This window comes from Lepisosteus oculatus, chromosome 3 (genome assembly GCF_040954835.1).
Source record: "Lepisosteus oculatus isolate fLepOcu1 chromosome 3, fLepOcu1.hap2, whole genome shotgun sequence".
In the NCBI taxonomy this organism is placed as follows: Eukaryota; Metazoa; Chordata; class Actinopteri; order Semionotiformes; family Lepisosteidae; genus Lepisosteus; species Lepisosteus oculatus.
The window spans coordinates 62,104,227-62,123,186 of NC_090698.1; the positions used below are offsets into that span (position 1 = coordinate 62,104,227).

At 38.4% G+C, this 18,960-nt stretch overlaps 1 protein-coding gene across 4 annotated transcripts in view; it reads right to left on the reverse strand.

The window, feature by feature from the left end:
• tut7 (terminal uridylyl transferase 7) overlaps positions 1-16,147 on the reverse strand; it is a 29,766-nt gene extending 13,619 nt beyond the window's left edge. Inside the window, exons 1-22 of one of the 4 annotated variants that reach the window (XM_015363156.2) lie at positions 15,981-16,147; positions 13,960-14,491; positions 12,456-12,619; positions 11,642-11,758; positions 10,534-10,711; positions 9,550-9,638; positions 9,316-9,367; positions 9,162-9,231; positions 8,695-8,821; positions 8,476-8,595; positions 7,978-8,112; positions 7,523-7,703; positions 5,247-6,367; positions 4,910-5,060; positions 3,297-3,383; positions 3,061-3,161; positions 1,839-1,896; positions 1,542-1,645; positions 1,371-1,460; positions 713-826; positions 320-397; positions 40-217 (exon numbers count right to left, since the gene is read on the reverse strand). In XM_015363156.2, coding sequence (XP_015218642.2) covers positions 40-217; positions 320-397; positions 713-826; positions 1,371-1,460; positions 1,542-1,645; positions 1,839-1,896; positions 3,061-3,161; positions 3,297-3,383; positions 4,910-5,060; positions 5,247-6,367; positions 7,523-7,703; positions 7,978-8,112; positions 8,476-8,595; positions 8,695-8,821; positions 9,162-9,231; positions 9,316-9,367; positions 9,550-9,638; positions 10,534-10,711; positions 11,642-11,758; positions 12,456-12,619; positions 13,960-14,473 — 3,829 coding nt within the window. In that variant the 5' untranslated portion in view covers positions 14,474-14,491; positions 15,981-16,147. Of the gene's footprint in view, positions 1-39; positions 218-319; positions 398-712; positions 827-1,370; positions 1,461-1,541; positions 1,646-1,838; positions 1,897-3,060; positions 3,162-3,296; positions 3,384-4,909; positions 5,061-5,246; positions 6,368-7,522; positions 7,704-7,977; positions 8,113-8,475; positions 8,596-8,694; positions 8,822-9,161; positions 9,232-9,315; positions 9,368-9,549; positions 9,639-10,533; positions 10,712-11,641; positions 11,759-12,455; positions 12,620-13,959; positions 14,492-14,696; positions 14,801-15,740; positions 15,928-15,980 lie in introns of those variants that run through there. The other 3 variants (XM_006626616.3, XM_069187338.1, XM_015363164.2) reach the window with 3 other exon arrangements.
• Positions 16,148-18,960: the final 2,813 nt, after the last annotated feature.

Here is an 18,960-nt window from a genome sequence, read left to right on the forward strand (position 1 = left end):
GAAGACTGAAACCCACTAAAGTTTTAAACTTGTTCTTACCTTCAATAACAATGTACTTTGATGTCCACTGCTTCTTGAAAGTAGTGAGGAGTTTCTTCCTCCGTATACAGATAACGTGCTCCTTGAAGTCAAACTCCTCAGTGTAGAACTGAAGCAATCCAAGCCACAACTCTCCTACGCTCTCTGTGTTTTTCCCAAAGTCAGGCCATCTGTTAGACTATAAAGTACAGAACAGAAAAATGAAAACAAATTCCAAAACAAATTTGAATACATAAAAATAAAGCCTTATTGGGAAGCATTAGAACGAACAAGAACTTACCAGGTTTTCAAGATCATCAAAGAAGTACACATTCCAGCCATCAACAAGGACCTCAGGTTTCTTTGGGCCATCATAAAGCTATATAAGTAAGAATAGGATCAATCCACTTATTGTAGTGCTTATAAGCAGTGTAATATTGTTTATTCATAAACTGAATGTAGCCAGATTCATCAATGAATGTATTGATACAAGAGCAAGACACTTTATTCAGGCACAAGTGAAATGGGTTAAGTATAATTAAGTATGATAGTCAATTATTCCTCATCACAAGCTCATGTCACGGCTCAGGAACAGCTGCTGTTGAGTACAAGGACAGGCAAGTGTAGAAAACAGAGACAAATGCACAATGGTAATACACAAGAAAACACTGTACTTGTGCAGGTGTTACAGTACCTCTTGAAGCACAGGGATAACGGGCGGGTTTCTTTGTTGCAGGTAGTACAGCACCATCAAAGTGTAAGCATACGAAGATAGACTGCCTCTTGATGCATCTCCAATGTCACACACCTATAGCCAAGACACTACATGTTAAATAACAGTGGCAGAGGGCTACATATTTTAACTGACACAAATTGAATTAAGAAAGTGAAATCCTTTATCAAAACAAATAATAATATGAACAAAGAAAGGTGGAAGAAAAAAAATAAAAACAAGAGCCCTTGAGGACATCAAATTTGACTAGAAAAATCTAGACTAGATGCACTATCTTTCATTGTGCTGATACTTCCTCTGGATGTCTTTCCATTTAAGGTGATTAGTTTTGAGAGTTAAGTTACTTATAATTTTATTTTTGTCCCCATCAAGGTAATTTATGATGTAGTAGTAGTAATAACACTTGTTAATCGTTGAATGTAATGTGATCCACTTTTTCCACAGAAAGTAACGAGAGCTATTACATTCAAAATTATACAGATAGATATGAATAAATTCAAGATTTTTACTGACCCTTAGTTCACATTTACTCTAATCTCTTCAGATAGTTCATATGCAACCATGAAAAATGGGGATTTAAACTGTTTAAAAGTATCAACTAAAGTGAAACTCCACTTACCTTTGCAAATACCTTCATGGTGTAGCACAGGTATTTCACTCTTGCATCTATAGCTGCATAACATGCAAGTAGTCTCGTGTTATGTAGAGCCTAAAAAAAGTCACTATTATCAACATGTTCCTTACACCACATAATAAATAATTGAGAAAATGTTCACCAAGCATCACTTACCAATGTGTTATACAAACTAATGTCTCCTTCCAGACCAGTTTTCAAATGGAAGAATTTGACAATTGGGACTTTGGCTGTTGTAATAGGCAGTATATTTCGCAGACCTGCAGTTTCACAAAAATAGAACACAGCATGTTTCTTTGCTTTTTAAATGTTTTACTGTTTCTTCCAGACATAAATGCTAGTGCTGTCTAGTAAAATTACAATGGTTAAGAACTACAAATGTTAAATTCAAATTTAATGTCTTCCCCCAAAACTGACACATATCCCAATGTTTACACACTAAAAATCATGTACCTGAATGTTTCTTCAGATATTTGGCTAAGCTCTCAATTATTCCAATGCAGTCCAGCCCCTGAATAAAAGATATTGACATGGTTTTATTTCATAATATTTATTGTCAGAAGCAATTCTAAAATGCATAATGATGAGCAATCTCAGTGCGTACTATGGGTGTAACAGTCTAGATAATGTATCGTTTTTAATTTCTGGGTTCAAACAGAAGAACTTTCACAGATTTTGTTAAAGAATGTCTCATCAGCCACTACTAGCAGCTAGAAATATTTAAGTTTATAGTATGTTCTAGTATTTATATATAAATAAAGTTTAAATATTTCACTAGGCATTCAAAATTTAAGATAACCACTCAATTTTGTAACATCGTTGTAATATTACATTACAATCTTAGAAGAAAGGATGTTTATCCCCTTAACTTTAAATCAAACGACAGCATACAGGATCCTAATATTTTTCATGTAATACACATCACAGACTGCTCGTAAAATAAATATGAAATAATTAAAAACTGCAAAGAAATCACAAGCAAGTGTCTGAAAATCTTAAAAATGTAACAAAAACTTTGTATTGCTATAACACTTTACTACTGATCAGCTGATATATTCAGTCAATTTTTTTTGTTTAGTTTTAATAAAGGGCTCATATTCACTATTCTTTATGTACAGCTAGTTCTTTACAGTACGGTACAATAATCCTTACTTTTAATATTTTTTTCATTTTATAATGGATTTGCTGCACAATAAAAATTCCAATATTTTTAATTGTTTTGTTGCATAATGTTTTGGATACATTACGGTATACAATATAGTTTATATACAGTTCTATAGATATTTAGTTTTAACAGCATATATATATACATACAGATATGTATTAAGTGAGTAGATGGGAAAAAAAGGACATCTGATAACATCTAAATATTCCCTGCTTGACTGCAGCGAATTCCTCTACTAATTTACTGCACATTTCACCAAGTGTTTTTAGGCTACTGAGCAAATGCCAAACTTTACATTAATTTAAGGTAAAAATTACAGTATAACTATTTACTGTAAGGTAAAAAAAAAACTAAGTGTGTTTGGAATTTCTCCAGCCATCAGTGAAAACAAGCCATCACAACATGAACATGCTCTTCTATTGGCCCTATGGTTCACACTTAGAAAGCAAGCTGCTATACACAAGCCATGGTAAAGACACTTAACGTACAAGCAACAAAAATGACATTTACCTCTGCGGTTTCCTTTCCTTCAAAGGTTAAGCAGATGTCAAGATCACTTTGTTTGAAGCCAAACCCATTTTTAGATGAACCAAATAAACTTAACTTAGCTCCTACAAGAATAAAGCAGAAACGCAGAAGTGAAGACCGTTTAAAGATGCTGTTTACATTGATTTCAATTCACACTGGATATGCTCACTTTACGCACGCAATGCTGTTTCATTAGCTTTAAAGAAGAGGTGTGTCACCTGGAAACTGCATCCTGACAAACTTTTCCAGGTCCTGCAAAATGTGCTCACGAACTTTCTCCTCAATCACGTCTGGGGAGAAATCATCTGTGGGACAGAATAGGAACTAAGTAGTCCAGAGATGTTTAACAAAAAAGGAATACTAAAGAATGTGGAGTGTACTTTCTAAGCCAGTGGTTCTCAAACTGTGGTATGCGTACCACTGGCACCCATATGACCCTGGAACTTTGTTGTGTGAACTGAAAAATCGGGACGGGTTTTCATATTTTCCATTTTAATATGTGTTGTACGTACTACAATACAGCGCATGCTAACACCTGAGTGCACACAAGAGCTACAATGTAATTCTATTCCGTTCTATAGGAATGCGTGCTAAGAATGAAAGCGGCCAATTGTATTTAAAAAAGTTATCTCCAGCAAATTGGGAGGTAGGAGAATGTGTGTGATTTTGGGACAATGCCAATGTTGTAAGCACAGGAAAGCATAGAAATGTGTGCTACGAACGCTGGCAATCCCGTGAGCACAGGAAAGCGTGATAGATAACAGAAAAATATTTAAGAACTGTTCTAGGTTAATTTGAGAAAAATAAACCGAGCGTCTCTTTGTTTCGCTCCCATGCGCATTAAAGAACTTCTTTTAACTTCTGAGACGGACTCCTGAAACGGAAACGGGGGAAAATTGCAAGCTTCTGGATTGCTAAAGCAGGTAAGCCCCACACTATTTTTGAAGAACCTTATTTACTGTCGGCAAAAGAGCTGACATGTATTATGTTTGGAGAAAAGCTGTTAAGCAGCTCGACCTGCTACCCCCTCCGAAAGACAAAGCGACTCATAGAATTATTGATATGGCGGATGATATCAAAAGCACACTGACAGAGTGCGTTAAGATAAGCAGATGCTTTTCACTGCAATTAGATGAGTCTGTAATGTCACGTTGGATATGAGTTTGAGGGCATGTCCCGTGAGAACTTTCTGTTCTGTAAGCCACTACCAACAGGAACTACAGGAGAGCACATATTTCAGTTTCTGAATGAATTTATTGAAGAGAATGGCATCGGCTGGATAAAGTCAGAGTTTGTGCAGACAGTGCTAGAGTGATGACAAGCTGACACAGCGGTGTAGTTGGACGAATTAGAGAGGTTGCTCCAGAAATGAATGGACACATTGCAACATCCACCGCAAGACCTTTGACGTCAAGAAAATGCCTGACGATTTAAAATCTGTTAGACTCTGTCGTGAATTGTATCAAGGCTCGAAAAATGAATTCACATCTGCTTTGCTCGACTAAACAGACTCACCCCGCTCACTGAAATGGCGCTTTTTTATTGTTTATTTTTAATTGTTGTTGTTCCTGTTGTCATTCTGTAAAGCGCTTTGAGAAGCCACGTTTAAAGGCGCTATATCAAATAAAGTTTTTATTATATTTATTATATGTGTGTATGACTGTGTGCACGCGCGCTCATGCTTGTCATGTTCGTATATCAAAACAATTGTGATGCTTCTATGACAAGATAAACACTGACCCTAGGCTTCTTAAAGAAGCAAGCTAGTAACACTAAGTTTAAAGAAATAATTACATTTAGACTTCTGATTGAAAATCATTTGAAAACTTACTGTAACACTGCATGCAAACTTGATGGAGTATTTTAAGGAACTTCGGTGTCATCGGAGGTAAAGAATCGAGTTCAACCCTCTTGAAGTCTTCAGGACAGTCGCGTTTCAGGTGTCCTTCGTGTTTACACAGACTGCACACAACTGTGGGTGACTTCAAACATTGTTCTAGTTATTTTCTAAAAGTGCACATAGAACTTTAAGAAAGACATTTTCTAATAACATCCCCATGGAAATGCCATTAACCCCGGAAACTTAATAAAAATAACTAAATTAAGATGATCGTTAACTTCTTGGGTGAAATGATGTGAGCGCAAGTAGATAATTGAAATACTTTTACCTTGCCCTTCGTAAACATTAGTTTGCTGAACTCATAGCTCAGTTCATCTTGCTGGGCTTGATCAGCTGTGCAGCTTTCCAAAGGCTCTTCTGGAACTTTTTGGTGAGGAGGATCATCCAAAAATGATTTGCGATTTGCCCCAGTGTCATCAACTATTTTTTCCGGGGCACTGTGAACCTCAGCAGACTCATGAGCACTTTGCCCTCCCTCATCATCTGAGAGGGCTTCCTCCCCAGAAGCCGTATATAAATTATCCAGTTCATTTTCTGTAGTAAGGCTGTCTAAGTGAGATCTGTGACATACTTCATCATTGTCTTCATCTGAGTTATTGCTACCAAAATCATGGTTCTTTTGGGCTACTGTCATCTTGCCCAATGACTCTGCCAACCCCTCACTGCTGTCTGCATCTTCATTCTCTCTGCCTGGCTTTGCTGCCTCATCAAAACCAAAGTCATCACTATCCACTGTTCCCATAACCAGGCGCCCTTCTGAATCTGAATGGCTCTCAGTCTCAATTTCCAATTCTCTGGAAAAGCAAGGCAAAGTACTAGAATCTACAGCATTCCCCTCCTCTCCAAAGAGTTGTTCAGCATCTGAAGAGTATAACTTTTCATCTTCCTGTCTCTGTTCTTCCTCTTCATTTCCACTTTCTGTATCACCAGAACTAGGCTTATAACCATCAGGCTCTTCCATTACAATCTCTTCAATGATGCAATCTGAATCCTCCTGAAAAGCACCACTTCCTCTTTCAATGTACACAGCTTCTTGTTCTGTTAAACCATCATTACCGTTTGCTCTTCCTGGAAATCCTACAGTGATGGTTTCTTTAGGGGAACAGATTTCAAGATTCACATTCATAATACGACTAACAGAGGTGTCCCACTCTGACTGAATTAAATGCACTTCATTCACAACTGGTGGCATAGTCTCTTTTCCTTCTCCAAGTAGAGCAACAGTGCCTTGATCCACAATTTGCTTCTGATTTTGCTTGTTGGGTTTTATGTGCCGTTTCAGAGGCGAAGCGAAGTATTTGTAGGTTGTTTTTAAGCAGTGCAGAATGTACTCGTATACAAGCTGACTGTTGAGAGTCCTTGCCACATTCCTCTTCACGGAGTAGGGATCTATATTTAAAAGAAAATACATCAACCCATGTGAGCAACGGTCAACCGATACTAAATAAAACCAAATGAATATCAATTGTCATATTCTTCAAGCCAAAGAAAGCTTCCATCCTCGGACTTCAATGGACCCACTTCTATCTGAATTGTGTTAATATGGAGCTCTCCACTCCTCAGATTCAAGGTGCCAGTGTGTGGAAGGGGCTGGAAGTGCAGCAGTTGCCAGACTGTGTGTTATCACCTGGCTGTTGTCCATTTTTTGTCTACAGGTGCTTAAGATGGAAACCTGGGAGGAAGAATGTTCCTGAATTATACTATTTTGTTCTTATTTAGTTCTGTTTTTGACAATTTAACAAAAATAATACAAACTGATTCACATAAAAGTAACTGTTGTTTCTTTCCTCCCTTGCCTCCACTGCTTTGATCTCCAAAATGAGTTAAAATGGAATTCTTCCAAGCAGAAAATGAACAATGAACATGTCTATTATTATTATATCTATTATAATACGATATTATTGAATGAGTACCCAAATTAATGGCACGAACTCAAACATGCTATGAAGTCTCAAAACTGATAGGTAGTAAAAAATAAGTCAAATGTAATGTTGGTCATTATGAGACCAATAGCACTGCAACTGGGCCACATCATGTAAGGTCTGTATCCAAAGAAGGATGTATGCTGCATTCTATAGAAGGCAGTCTGGTTTGAGTCAGATCATGTTCAGGCAAACCTTTTCATGATTTCCTACAATCCACTATAAAATCGTACACTAACAAGACCTCTCTGATAGTAATACACCATTAAAGATGGAATACATGATATGTAGGTGTAATTTCTAGAGATAACATCTAAATAACATTAGAACATTAAGGAGATGTACATTAATTTGGTAATGTTGCAATAAAACATTTGTTTGCTATCCATCTCAATATTCAGATATTTTTGCATGCATCAAGGGTCAATAAGGAAAGCGTAAGGAGACTAGGTTGCAGGTTTAAAGGCTTTTAAATTATGGGCAACCCCTGTAACTAAGGGTCATGGGATCTTCTGGTTTTCATTCCTGAGAAATTATTTGGATAAAAAGTCACATCCCATCTTCTGAAATAACTAATTACTGCTGCAGAGGAAAGAATTAAATAATTTTTTATTAATTTAACCTTCTATGGCAATCCTCTTCTTAGGCCAGTCCTTTGATTCTCGTGTGAGGAGCTGCTTTACACGAATGCAAATGACGTGATCAGTCATCGGGAAATCCAGTAAATAGAAGCGCAGCATTTCCACCCACAGCTGCCCAACAGCAACTTCACACCGGTGTTTCGAGTCAAACGTCAGCAAGCCCTTCACGAGAAAAACAATTAAATGACCAAAAAGAACAGGTTTCTAGTAAAAACCTGAATAGGTGTTTTAGTTTTGTCTCTTTAATATGCTAGGATATTGTAATGCTGAGCTGTTCTCCTAACATTCTCTCTCAATGCTTGTAATGAAGAAAAATAACAGTGAACAATATTCTTGATGAGAACAATAATTATCTACTTTTTATAGCACCTTTACAATATATAAGAAACAGAAAAGTCCAATTAAAATGTTAATATGCTCTTTTGTATAAGCTTACCATGCCCTTCTTGATAAACTCCTTAGAAGTGGTTTTGGACTCTTCCGGGGATGGGCTATACTCCCACAGAACGTGACCATCTTCCACACCAGTAAGCCTGAAATCTACAAGGTTTTTCAGGGAAAAACCTTCAATCTGAAAATGAAAGGAAGAGTTCAAAGTTCAAAGTTTAAGAGTGTAGTCCTCTATGGTTTATTACAACTTTAGATGTTTTTTTTTAATTCTCATAAATAAAGCACAAAAAATAAGGACCAAGAAAAGGTTAAAACTACGGCTTTCCCTTATTTAATGAAAGCTAGGCAGTTCATTTACAATTAGGCATCCTTTACTGTTCTAAAAAAAGTCTTCCTTAAATATAGTTGAGCATTATTTCTTGCCATTTAATTACATATCTGTACATGACGCATCCCCCCAGGCGCACAGCCTTAAAAGGAACAGGAAATGCTTGAGAGATGATAACTAGTGGAACAAACACTGTCAAGGAGCACAAGCTCTTACCCATGAACCCAGGTACACTGGGAGCACAGGCTCCTTCCGCTGCTGCAGGAAGTAGATGACCATCAAGGCAAAGGCATAAGGAGGCAACCCTCCCTCATCAGGCTGGTCGATATGGCAGATCTGTCATGGGGGACATTTTTCGTGCTTTAGCACAGCCGAAAGAGGTTTAACACTCATGGTGTCCCATTTTCTGACGCGGCACGCAGTTATTGATTTTACCTTCGCCCAGCGTCTGAAGGCCATCGCAAGAGGAGCAAGACAGGGTTCCCGTTTGGCCACAGCTGCCAGGAGTGCTGTGGTTTGGCACGCACTGTCATTGCCTGCGCTCACCTTACAAAGGAGACCACTGTGATGGCAGAAAGAAAGGGTTGTGCACTGAGTGGGAATTGTTAGTGCCTCCAGAAAAGCACCATCTGGCAACAAAAACATCTTGTTATAGTTTTGACAACTCACTCTTCAGGTATTTCAGGATCGAATTCAAAGTCTTATTGCGACACTGGATTATGTGATTAAAAGGATGCTACCAGCAGAAAAAGAAGTCTAAAGGATTTCATGTTTCCCCAGAAGAAGGCCAAACTGCATTTCACAATGACACCACATAAAAACATTTAAAGAATTTACAAGGATAATGTTTAAAAAGATATCTGAGTTTTTGGTCAAGAGCTTCAAAAGACAAGATCTCAAACCTTTGCTTCTCCCTGCACACCACTACTGGGACCCTGGTATGAAAGTGGGCCTCAAGGTCAATATAGGAAGCTGAAAACAAGAAAGTAAATTTACTAAAACCTGACAGAATTGTGTTTTTTCTGTTACATTTTCTGTAATTACTTTTAAACTTACGACTATTTTTAAGGCTCTCCTGAACCAGCAGTAATACATCAGGTTGATGCATCTGTAAACAGAATAAAACAATAATGAATAAGAAAACATATGGCCATAGAAACAATATGCTCCTGGGGTATTCACTGCACAATCTGATACCTGACTTAAGAAAAACTGAATATACCTCTCAGACATATGCCTCTCAGGTCTGAAAATAAATATTTTCTACAAAAGTGGCAAGAAACAACTTACATGTGCTGGGAACTGTATGTCAATGTTGACATCAGAATCTTTGAAACCAAATCTTGTGCAAGAGGATCCATACAACCTGAGTGAACAATCTATCAAACCAAGCAGAAAAGACAGTCCGGTTTAAAAGAATGCAGAACTAAATTACATCAATAGCTCACAGCAAATTAGAATAGCACACAGAAGAAAAGCAACAAAAGAAGTCTATTTTAGAACGGTCTGGTCCATTACAGGCTCTGTACGGTGAAGTCAAAAACAAGTAATGTGAGAAAACAATATACTACTTTACAAACCTGTATACATTTAGTGAAGCCAATGAATTGACACCCTCTTCAATTTTACATAACATAACAGAAATGCTGTGCTCCTCTATGGCATTTTCATTTTGACACTGTGCTTCAATGATCCAAAGAGTCCCTGAATGTTTTAGGAATGGAGTATGTTATTTCAGTTAAATAACACTACTACACATGCAACATGCAATCGAAAACCTAATTATTATATTTCCTTTAATTATATAAATTATATATATCCTTTAATTTCAAGAGTCTATGCGAGGGGTCTCCAATCCTGGTCCTGTAAAGCCTGTATTTTGTCTTATAAACCTCATGTTTCTAAAGAGGCACCTATTAATTATTGATAAACAAATCAAGTTGTATTAAGAAAATTCAATTTAGTCTTTCAGGGCTGAAGAATACTTGAAATTTGGTCCCAAGTGATCTCCGAATGCTTTATTAAATCGCCTGTTGATCACAATTAAATTGTTCCAACACTTCAGAAATTGCTGATTTATTTGCGACCTTCAAAACCTGTTAAATCAGGGCTCTCCAGTGCCAGAGGTGCTGCTAATACATAGTCCCTTGAACAGCAAGAGGAAAACAAAACATTTTCTACTAGAAAAAAAGTACATCAAAAGCATCTCAAATGACAGTTACTAATGGTTTGATTTATATTGGAAGATGACAGTACAGACCAGCTCATACCTACCAGGTAAAGCAGATTTGATTGTTTCCTGCATGTACTCCACAATTTGTTGCCTTATTGTTATGTCATCATCACTTAAACCATGCTCTTGCACAATCTTGTCAATGGCAGAGCCAATAGCTTTCACCTGAGATGGATTTGGTGGAGGTAAAGCTGTAAGCATCGCATCCTCTTGCTTTTCCTGGAAATTATAATGCATATTTAAAGTCTGAATACAGATATGAATGGTTTTAATAGGTGTATTCAATATTCTTAAACCAAAGGTCTTCAGAGGGCATGTTTCTATTTAAATACTTTCTACACAATGTATTACTGAGGATAGCTAAAAAAAAGTAGCAGCTGTTAGCAGAATTGTACCAACACACTTGTATGTGTAATCCATGTTAGCAAGTCATATAATCTTAAAAATGATATTGTAAACCATGACCAAGCACAAAGCTGAGGATCATTATTAAGAATAATTATAAATGCATGCATACTGCCTTGGGAGAGGCAGTAAAATGTTGCCATTTTATAAAATGTAACACATTGCAAATTCTCATTTTATATAATGTTTCATTTTCTCCCATTTCAAAGGCTCACTTCAGCACAATCTGTAAATAGGTTTAATCGTTCCCTCAGTCACATGAAATGTCCAGAACCCTTTTCCAATATGGTGAACCCAATCATCATGTCATGAAACCTGACTGCTCATAATGCTCTCACTGCAGTAGTGAGCCCCATCAAAACCACAGAAAGTCCTGCATTAAAACAGGCATTTCCAGTCATAACCAAGACTGGTAAATCAACATGGCCCACATTTTAATGTTATTGCAAGTCTTACCTTGCACATGACAAAAAGATGATACCAAAACAAGAACCCCATTTAAGTATTATCATGTCTCAAACTGATAAAACCCAACAGCTGAAACATATTAAATAAAAATACTATGTTTCTGAAAGCAACTATGCTTTATAATAGGGTTACAGAGCATTAAAATAACAGTTCCTGAAAACAGAATAAAATAAACATCTCCTGATAAACACTCCTTAACTTGGGAGGGATTAAAAGTAAAATACATGGCTAACCTATTATTAATGTAAATATTATGAGCTTTGTAAAGTACATTACCTTTGCTTTCTTCTTATGCCACTTTTCTTTAATATGCTTATGTGCTGAAGATATCGAATCAATCAAAACATCACACAGCATGCAGATATACTTTGAATCTGGACAGCTGTGAGATTGCTGGAAGAAAAAAATGTTATATTTATGCACAACAGTAACAGTGAAAGTTACTTAAATGAATACTAGACTACAAATAATATAGGTGGGTAGCTGCGTCAGCATGCGTAGGCTGCAACGGAACAAGTAATAGGTTTATTCCATGCTGAAAAAAAGAAGAAAGAAAACACGTTTCGGCCGTGGAGCCTTCTTCAGGTGTGAGAGAGACCTCCCTCCCAACCTTTGTTCTCCCGCTACTTTACCTTTGCCTACTGTCCTGTCTCTCTCACACCTGAAGAAGGCTCCACGGCCGAAACGTTGTGTTCTCTTTCTTCTTTTTTTCAGCATGGAATAAACCTATTACTTGTTCCTTTACAAATAATATATTTAACACTTCAACAGGCTTTACATCTTGTGTATTTTTCCACATTCTGCAGGTTTGTTCTGTAGGATTTAGAAATGATTTTTTCCTTAAGTAACCTAGAGATGAGTCATCTCATTTTAACTTGTGTGGTTAAAGCAGCACAAATCGGGGATTAATAGTGAATGAACAGGAAGTGGACACAAACTCTCTCAGAGCTCAGACTACTGGGAACTGAGCCAAAGAACATGGATGAGTCTCATGGAAGAGAGGGTACAAGCATAAATTGGGATATAGACACCTACAAATATTCACCACATTTTAATATTAGGGAAATGATCAGAAATGACAAGCATTTACCTTTTTCAGTCTGAAAATGTCCTCTCTCTTTAGTCTTTCCTCTGCCTGGATTAGTCCCAAGAGCTCTTTTTCTGACAAGGCAGATTCATCAATAACAGGCACATCCCTGTCTTCATCCCTGTCCATGTGATTCCTCCTCCTTGCTTTGACTTTTAGTTTATTTGCTTTTAATTACAGACACATTCTGCAATGATTATCTAACAGATTTTAAATGCACAGTGAAAGCAATGTCATTCATTTCATTATTATTCCTCCTCTTTCAATACCAATTATGCTAGGAAATGTTGGTATTTAAATTAAGTATTAACCACTTTTACATGGTTATTTAAAGGTAAATGAACAACATTTCCAGTACAGTTTTTGACTGCAGATGAGTTACTAGCACAAATGTTGCCCACTAACCAAGGACTGGCTGTGCGCTCTAAAATAGACGTCCTGCTGTGAATGAGTCAAATACAGCAACTGCTCATTCATCGTCACCTCCAGTAATTCTGTGAGCTTTTAGCAAGACCTAATTCTTATCAATATAATGCAAAATAATGGTAACTTTATACTTTACCTTGTAGAGGAGGCCATTTTTTCTGCATGTCACTATTAAGTTACAACAAATTAGTAATCGTGATCATGAAATTTGCTTTGTGACCAACTTCAACCAAGCACAATGTTTATATTTAAAAGATGTTTACTCTTCCCTTCCCTGTGAAAATAACTTATCAAAACTTATTTCTACATTTCCTCTGTCCATTTTGGTACCAAGCATTTTACAATCTATTAAAATGTGTTATGCACAGATCAAAATGTTTTTATCAGGCCTTTTTTCAGAGCCATTAGTAGAAAGAAACTATATTAGGATATTTCAAATATCCTGTTTGAAATGTCTGTTTTCCCCACATTGTCCCAGCAAAATGCTTAATGAAGGGCCTATAGCAGGCAGAACGTTTTAATGCTACAGGGTCTGCTACCTTTTTAAAAAGATATACTATGAATACAGACAGTAAAACTCCAATATTCATGATTTCTACAACAGTCATTTTGTCTATTCTTGCACAGGTCTTAGTGACCATTTTTCTGTGTTTGCCGACCAAGTCTGCTTACTCACAGGTTGTGCAGCAGGAAAGAATGACCTTATCACCACACAGATTTGTGGTACACAGAGAGTTTGTGATGCTGCGCTTTATGAACGGATCTTACGTTACAAAGAACCTGACTTAATAAGACTTTTCATTTTAAGTGGTACCTGTCAGTTTCAATGCTTTTTAAATGTGAACCTGGGAAAACAGCATGACTGAGAAAATGTGTTTAAAGGGACAAAGCAGTGTTTACTTGCCAACTTGAGCCCTGCAAGCAGTTGCAGTGACCACCGCTATACTGCAAAAACGCAGTCCTTAAGGTTGTTCAGGTGACTTTGGCATATCCACCTGGATCGTATATGTATTTCATGGGCAAAACTGTAGTTACAGCAGCATTTCCTAGTCACTGAATGCCATCAACTCTGCAGCCTTACCCAGAGTCTGTACCACTGATCCAGCAGATTCGTCAGTGGCTGTTTTTTTCTGAAGATGCCTCCTATTATTGCCGTGTCCTCTGCTGACATCCTCAGCCTGCCTGCTCACATCCTCGCTAGCCTCCTGGAAAGAATCCTTCCTCCGGCGGCCTGAATCGGAGCCGAGATGTCTCTCGCGCCAGTTTTCAGCTCTTATGCGGTGGTCTTCTTGGCTGGGGAAGTTCCGGAACCCGTCTCTCAACTCGTCATTCATTCTCTGTCCAGGGTTCTGACCCGCCTTCTTAAACCCGGCAGGGCTGGTGCTCAGGAGACCTTGTCCTCCTTTCCTAGGACTACTGCCAAAGCTCCCGGGTGTGGCCCTCTTCTTGTGAGCCCCCTTGTCTGGCATACTGCTGAGGCCTCTTCCATAGTCCAGACAGTCTGCATGCAAGGGGCTCCTCCATGAATCAGAGTCATCTGCTGCTTTCCCTTTCCTGTCATGTTTCGAATAGGATGATCTGCCCGAGTCTTCCATTTGTTCTTCAAGTCAAGCCTACCAGTTCAGAAAGAAACCAGGTGAAATGCGGACACAAATATACTTAAGCAATTTGCCACAGGCCTAGCATCCTATGTCCCTGTTGGAGAACAAACTTCATTAGTTTCTGAAGCGCAAATAGGCATTATCTTATAATCCATTTTTATATATTTAGACTATAAATAAGACAATGCAATCAATTTCTTAAATCTTCAGTACGTACCCAACTCAGAAATCAGTGAAGTCTGTGTGCAATATGGAAATTGTGCTTGTGCTATCCTTTGTTCTTCTCGATATTCGTTAACATCGTTTATATCTTAGTTATATAACAACTCTAATTGTCAAGATGGCTTATAAGTATCCATAATGTTAGGGTATGCTACCTATACTAAAACACGCAAAACTTAGAATGCAAAGATTAAAAAAAAACGTAAGACATAAAAAGAATTGGGCCTACTTGCTCCTTAAATTGTCACGCTACAGATTGTTGCCCAGGATTTAATTCTTTCAATCTTGACAGAGTTAAACGTTAACCAAAAGAAACGTATACGGCGTCGTTTTTGGTTTTTATGAGTTTTCTATTCATAACTTAAAAATCCAGTTCTGTACAGTGGCTCCTTGTGTGATTTAAATTAAACTTAATGACGATAAAGACTACTGGTCCTAAATTTAAAACAGGTGCTGGTAAGAATGTCGTTACGCAGTACAAATACACATATCCCAAGGGATAACGAGAGACGACCAGTTACTGAACCCCTTTGTCAACTAATGACTTTGTTTTTTCAGTCTTCGGTAGCATAATTGTACACTAGATTTTTAAAGTGTTATTAAATCTTAGAATAAAACCGTGGATGGGTAACCTTCCAATAAATATTCCTACAGTCAACGTAAAGCCTGTTTAACCAATAATTGTTGTCACTAGTGCGTCTTCGTGTATTTTATTTATCAGGGCAGCTAGTAACGTGATAGTTCATGGGATACGTCTGTTCACAAGCTTCTTTATAATAACGGGTGCAAGTCATTTTCAAATCATAACATAGTCAAATAATAACTTATATGGAACTATAACACAAATAAAGCGAGGCTTTTCACCGAGGAACCCAGCTATGATTTGGAACTATTTTCCTAAAGCATTCTCGCACATAGCCCCGAACACAACAACAGGTTTATTTAAAACAGATTTAAAATCTGCACAAAGGAGTTTCGAGACATAAGACAAAAAATAACATACGACCACAATTCTAAAGAGAAACAAACAATAACTGACCCACAGCCTCTCAATAAGGGTACATGCTGCTCTTTCTTATTTCCGCCGAGGTATGGTACAATTGTTGTATCTGTGACAAAACCACATAAATATCCAATATGGCTTCCTCGATTCGGTAATCGTCGTTATGTTTCGTGTATTTTCGACACACTGCAGTCTTCGCCTTTGTCTCCAATCTAGACAAGACCTGCCGAGGTATAATAAAAATAACAATAAAAAATAATCATAACAATTCCTTACACTTATATAGCTCTTTTCTTGACACTCCACTCAAAGCGCTTTACAGGGAGTGGGGAATCCCTTCCGCCACCATTAAGAGAGTGATCCACAGACCATCCCTATCCATTGTAAGAAAGCATTCGCTTATCATAATAGTGGCGCTATTACAAGAATTTAACATACATATTCCTGTGTGTTTAAATATCTAGCACAGAGATTCAACGGCATTTCCAGCGATTGCTCGGGAATAGATTTGTTGACCTTGTTAAAAACTATGCGGTTTTGTACTGAAAACCAAGGCACTGTCGCTGCACTCCGGGTTTAGAGAAGTTATAGCATCACATTAGACATCACTTCCGTTTCTTTCTGCTCCGCCCCAGGCATTCAAGGTCTGGTATGTGATGTTCTGGTTCACCACCAGCTCCAAGCGATGAAGGAGGCTGCCCCATTTCACTTTATTTATTTCATTAGTTTTTGCTTGTAACAGTTTCTGGCACTGTATTAACAAAACCGATTTACAAAGTGTTCCATCTGGAGAGAGGGATGTGATATAAGACACATGGCGCTTTTCACCGCAAAAAATCTCCGAGCCCCTTTTTTTTACTTCTAGTAAAACAATGATTTCGAAGTCAGACGCGTCGCAGAGCTTCGCGAATTGAATTAATGGGGGCCTTTGGGATTTTTTACAACCCCAACGTATGATTTTGACAAGATACACTGGTTTAAAGGACCTTCAACGACCAAGTAAACAGTACCCCTCAGTTAACGTCACATCCGAAAGGTGCCACAACAAGGGTGTCCCTTAGTCACCTTACTGGGGTATTTTGTTTTTGTCCCGACGGAAGAGTGCCTCCTACTGGACGCACAGTAGCAACCCCATTATGCCTTGTCTCCCATCTACATCCTATCAGTAGCGATCAGGCCCAGCCTCGCTTAGTTCCTAAGATCTGATTACAACACATTTGAAAGGAATAGAAAGTAAGATGTGGTATGTTTGAATCAGGGGGCGTGACAGCACTGTTTATTCTGATACTCAACCACAGGAAATCCAGCGATTTTCGACGTCATGTGCAAAACCAATTAACGGTCCCTAAGTTAAAACTGCAATTTCATCATCTGTTGCCTCCAACCGTTACTACAGGACCTGTTCTGTCAATTTGGTCACAGCCTCAGGTCACGTAATAACTTTGTGCTGCTCAGAAACACCTGATGGTGATCAAGTACCCAGTGCGCGATGCGCTTGATATTCGCAGCTGCTCTGCAATACGTACTGTATATGTATGCGTACTGTATATGTACTGTACGCACTGTACGTTTTCTATACACGCTTTTCTTTTAAAGGACCACTAAGGTTTCTTTTTTCAGCAAAGGATCTACGCAGAGTGAAAACGAAATAATATATTCAATTCAATTCAACTCAAGCTTTATTGTCCCCTAGGGGAATTGTGTTTTACGGCACAGTCAAACACAACACAATAACAAATAAACATCATCAAAAGGGAAGAGAATACAGTAGTGTTACAGGAGAAAAGAAACAAGAGACAAGGTAGTTACTCTGCATTGTATAAGTGTAATTGTAGTGGGAATGAATGATTTTCCGAGTCTGTTATATATATTATAATTTGCTCGATGTCAGTTGATGTGCTTGTAGATGCTCGGACCAAAATTAATAACATCGATAAAGTAAATCGGAAAGTCACTTTTAGCCCTGTTGCTGTTGTCTGCAGCAGCTACTCGAAGCCGTTCTCTGCACAGGATACTACAGGTGGAGTTTACTGTCGTTACTTCATTAGTCTTCGAAAAACTGCGCAGATTCTGCAGGTGTCTTTTGGCATCGAAAACAGAATACTAATTTCGTGGGTTTCATGCAAGTTTTAAAGCATCATGAAGGATCAAACAAGATCTTCAGAACTTAGTATTTTAATACCTTCGCAGTTTTTATTCTTACTCGATATTACCCTTGGGGCGATGCATTTATTCCAACCTCTGAAACCCATACGTGCGTGCTCGTTCTTCTGGTATGTTATGCTCAAGTCCGCTGAATATTTAAAGGCAAGGTAAAAGCTCCGTGAAGGTGCCCCCCCTACAGCCAGCACAAACGATGAAACCCACCTCATTCGTTAGTACTACGTTTGGGCCGTTGAAAGTAGCGTTTGTGCTGCCTTCGTTTCAGAGATATCGCGCCTGGTTTATTCGGGGTCGTGACGTCACTCAGACCCCCTACAATGTCTTAGGGCCAGGCAAACCAAACCGGTCTCATTCGTTAGTGCTGCGTTTGCCGCTTTCGTTAACGCGATATGGCGCTTTGGTTTTCCGGTGATCACGTGACCATGCACGCTGACTTTGACCTCCAGTGACCCCGTCTGCCGAGTTCAAGCGCTCCGTTACAGCTCGTACCCTTAACATTTAAAAGACAATCAATATCCATAAACATATGAGCCTCCTTAGGTGTGAATAATACTAAGACATGACGCATGCCAACAAGGTAACGATCTATGACATACACCTGTGGTTGTGATGTATGTAAAATCACCGTGATTGCAAGATCTATGGTTTTTATTTTCTAAGGCACGTTTTCCTTTCTTTCCCTACCATGACACACTGTTGCCAAACGCGTAACTGTGGGATACCATCGCGATAAGACCTCCGCAGCATGTCATGATAGGGTCCCCATATATATTGCAGGAATATCGCGGCATTGTATATCACGACTGGCGCCTGGCTTTCATGCCACCCTGGCACCGCTGTCACAACAAAGGTCTCATATCACGACATGATATACCCAGATAGGACGTGTCGCCATATATGGACTTTGTGTCAGGACATGGGGTCAGCATATGTCAGGGTATGTCCTATTGCAACATATGGACTCCATGTCGCGACATGGGGGCGGGGCATTTTGTCGGTGGTATGTCATATCGCGATATAGGGGCTTCATGTCACGACATGGGTGTGACAGTTTTTGTCATATCGCGATATATGGACTCCATGTCGCGACACT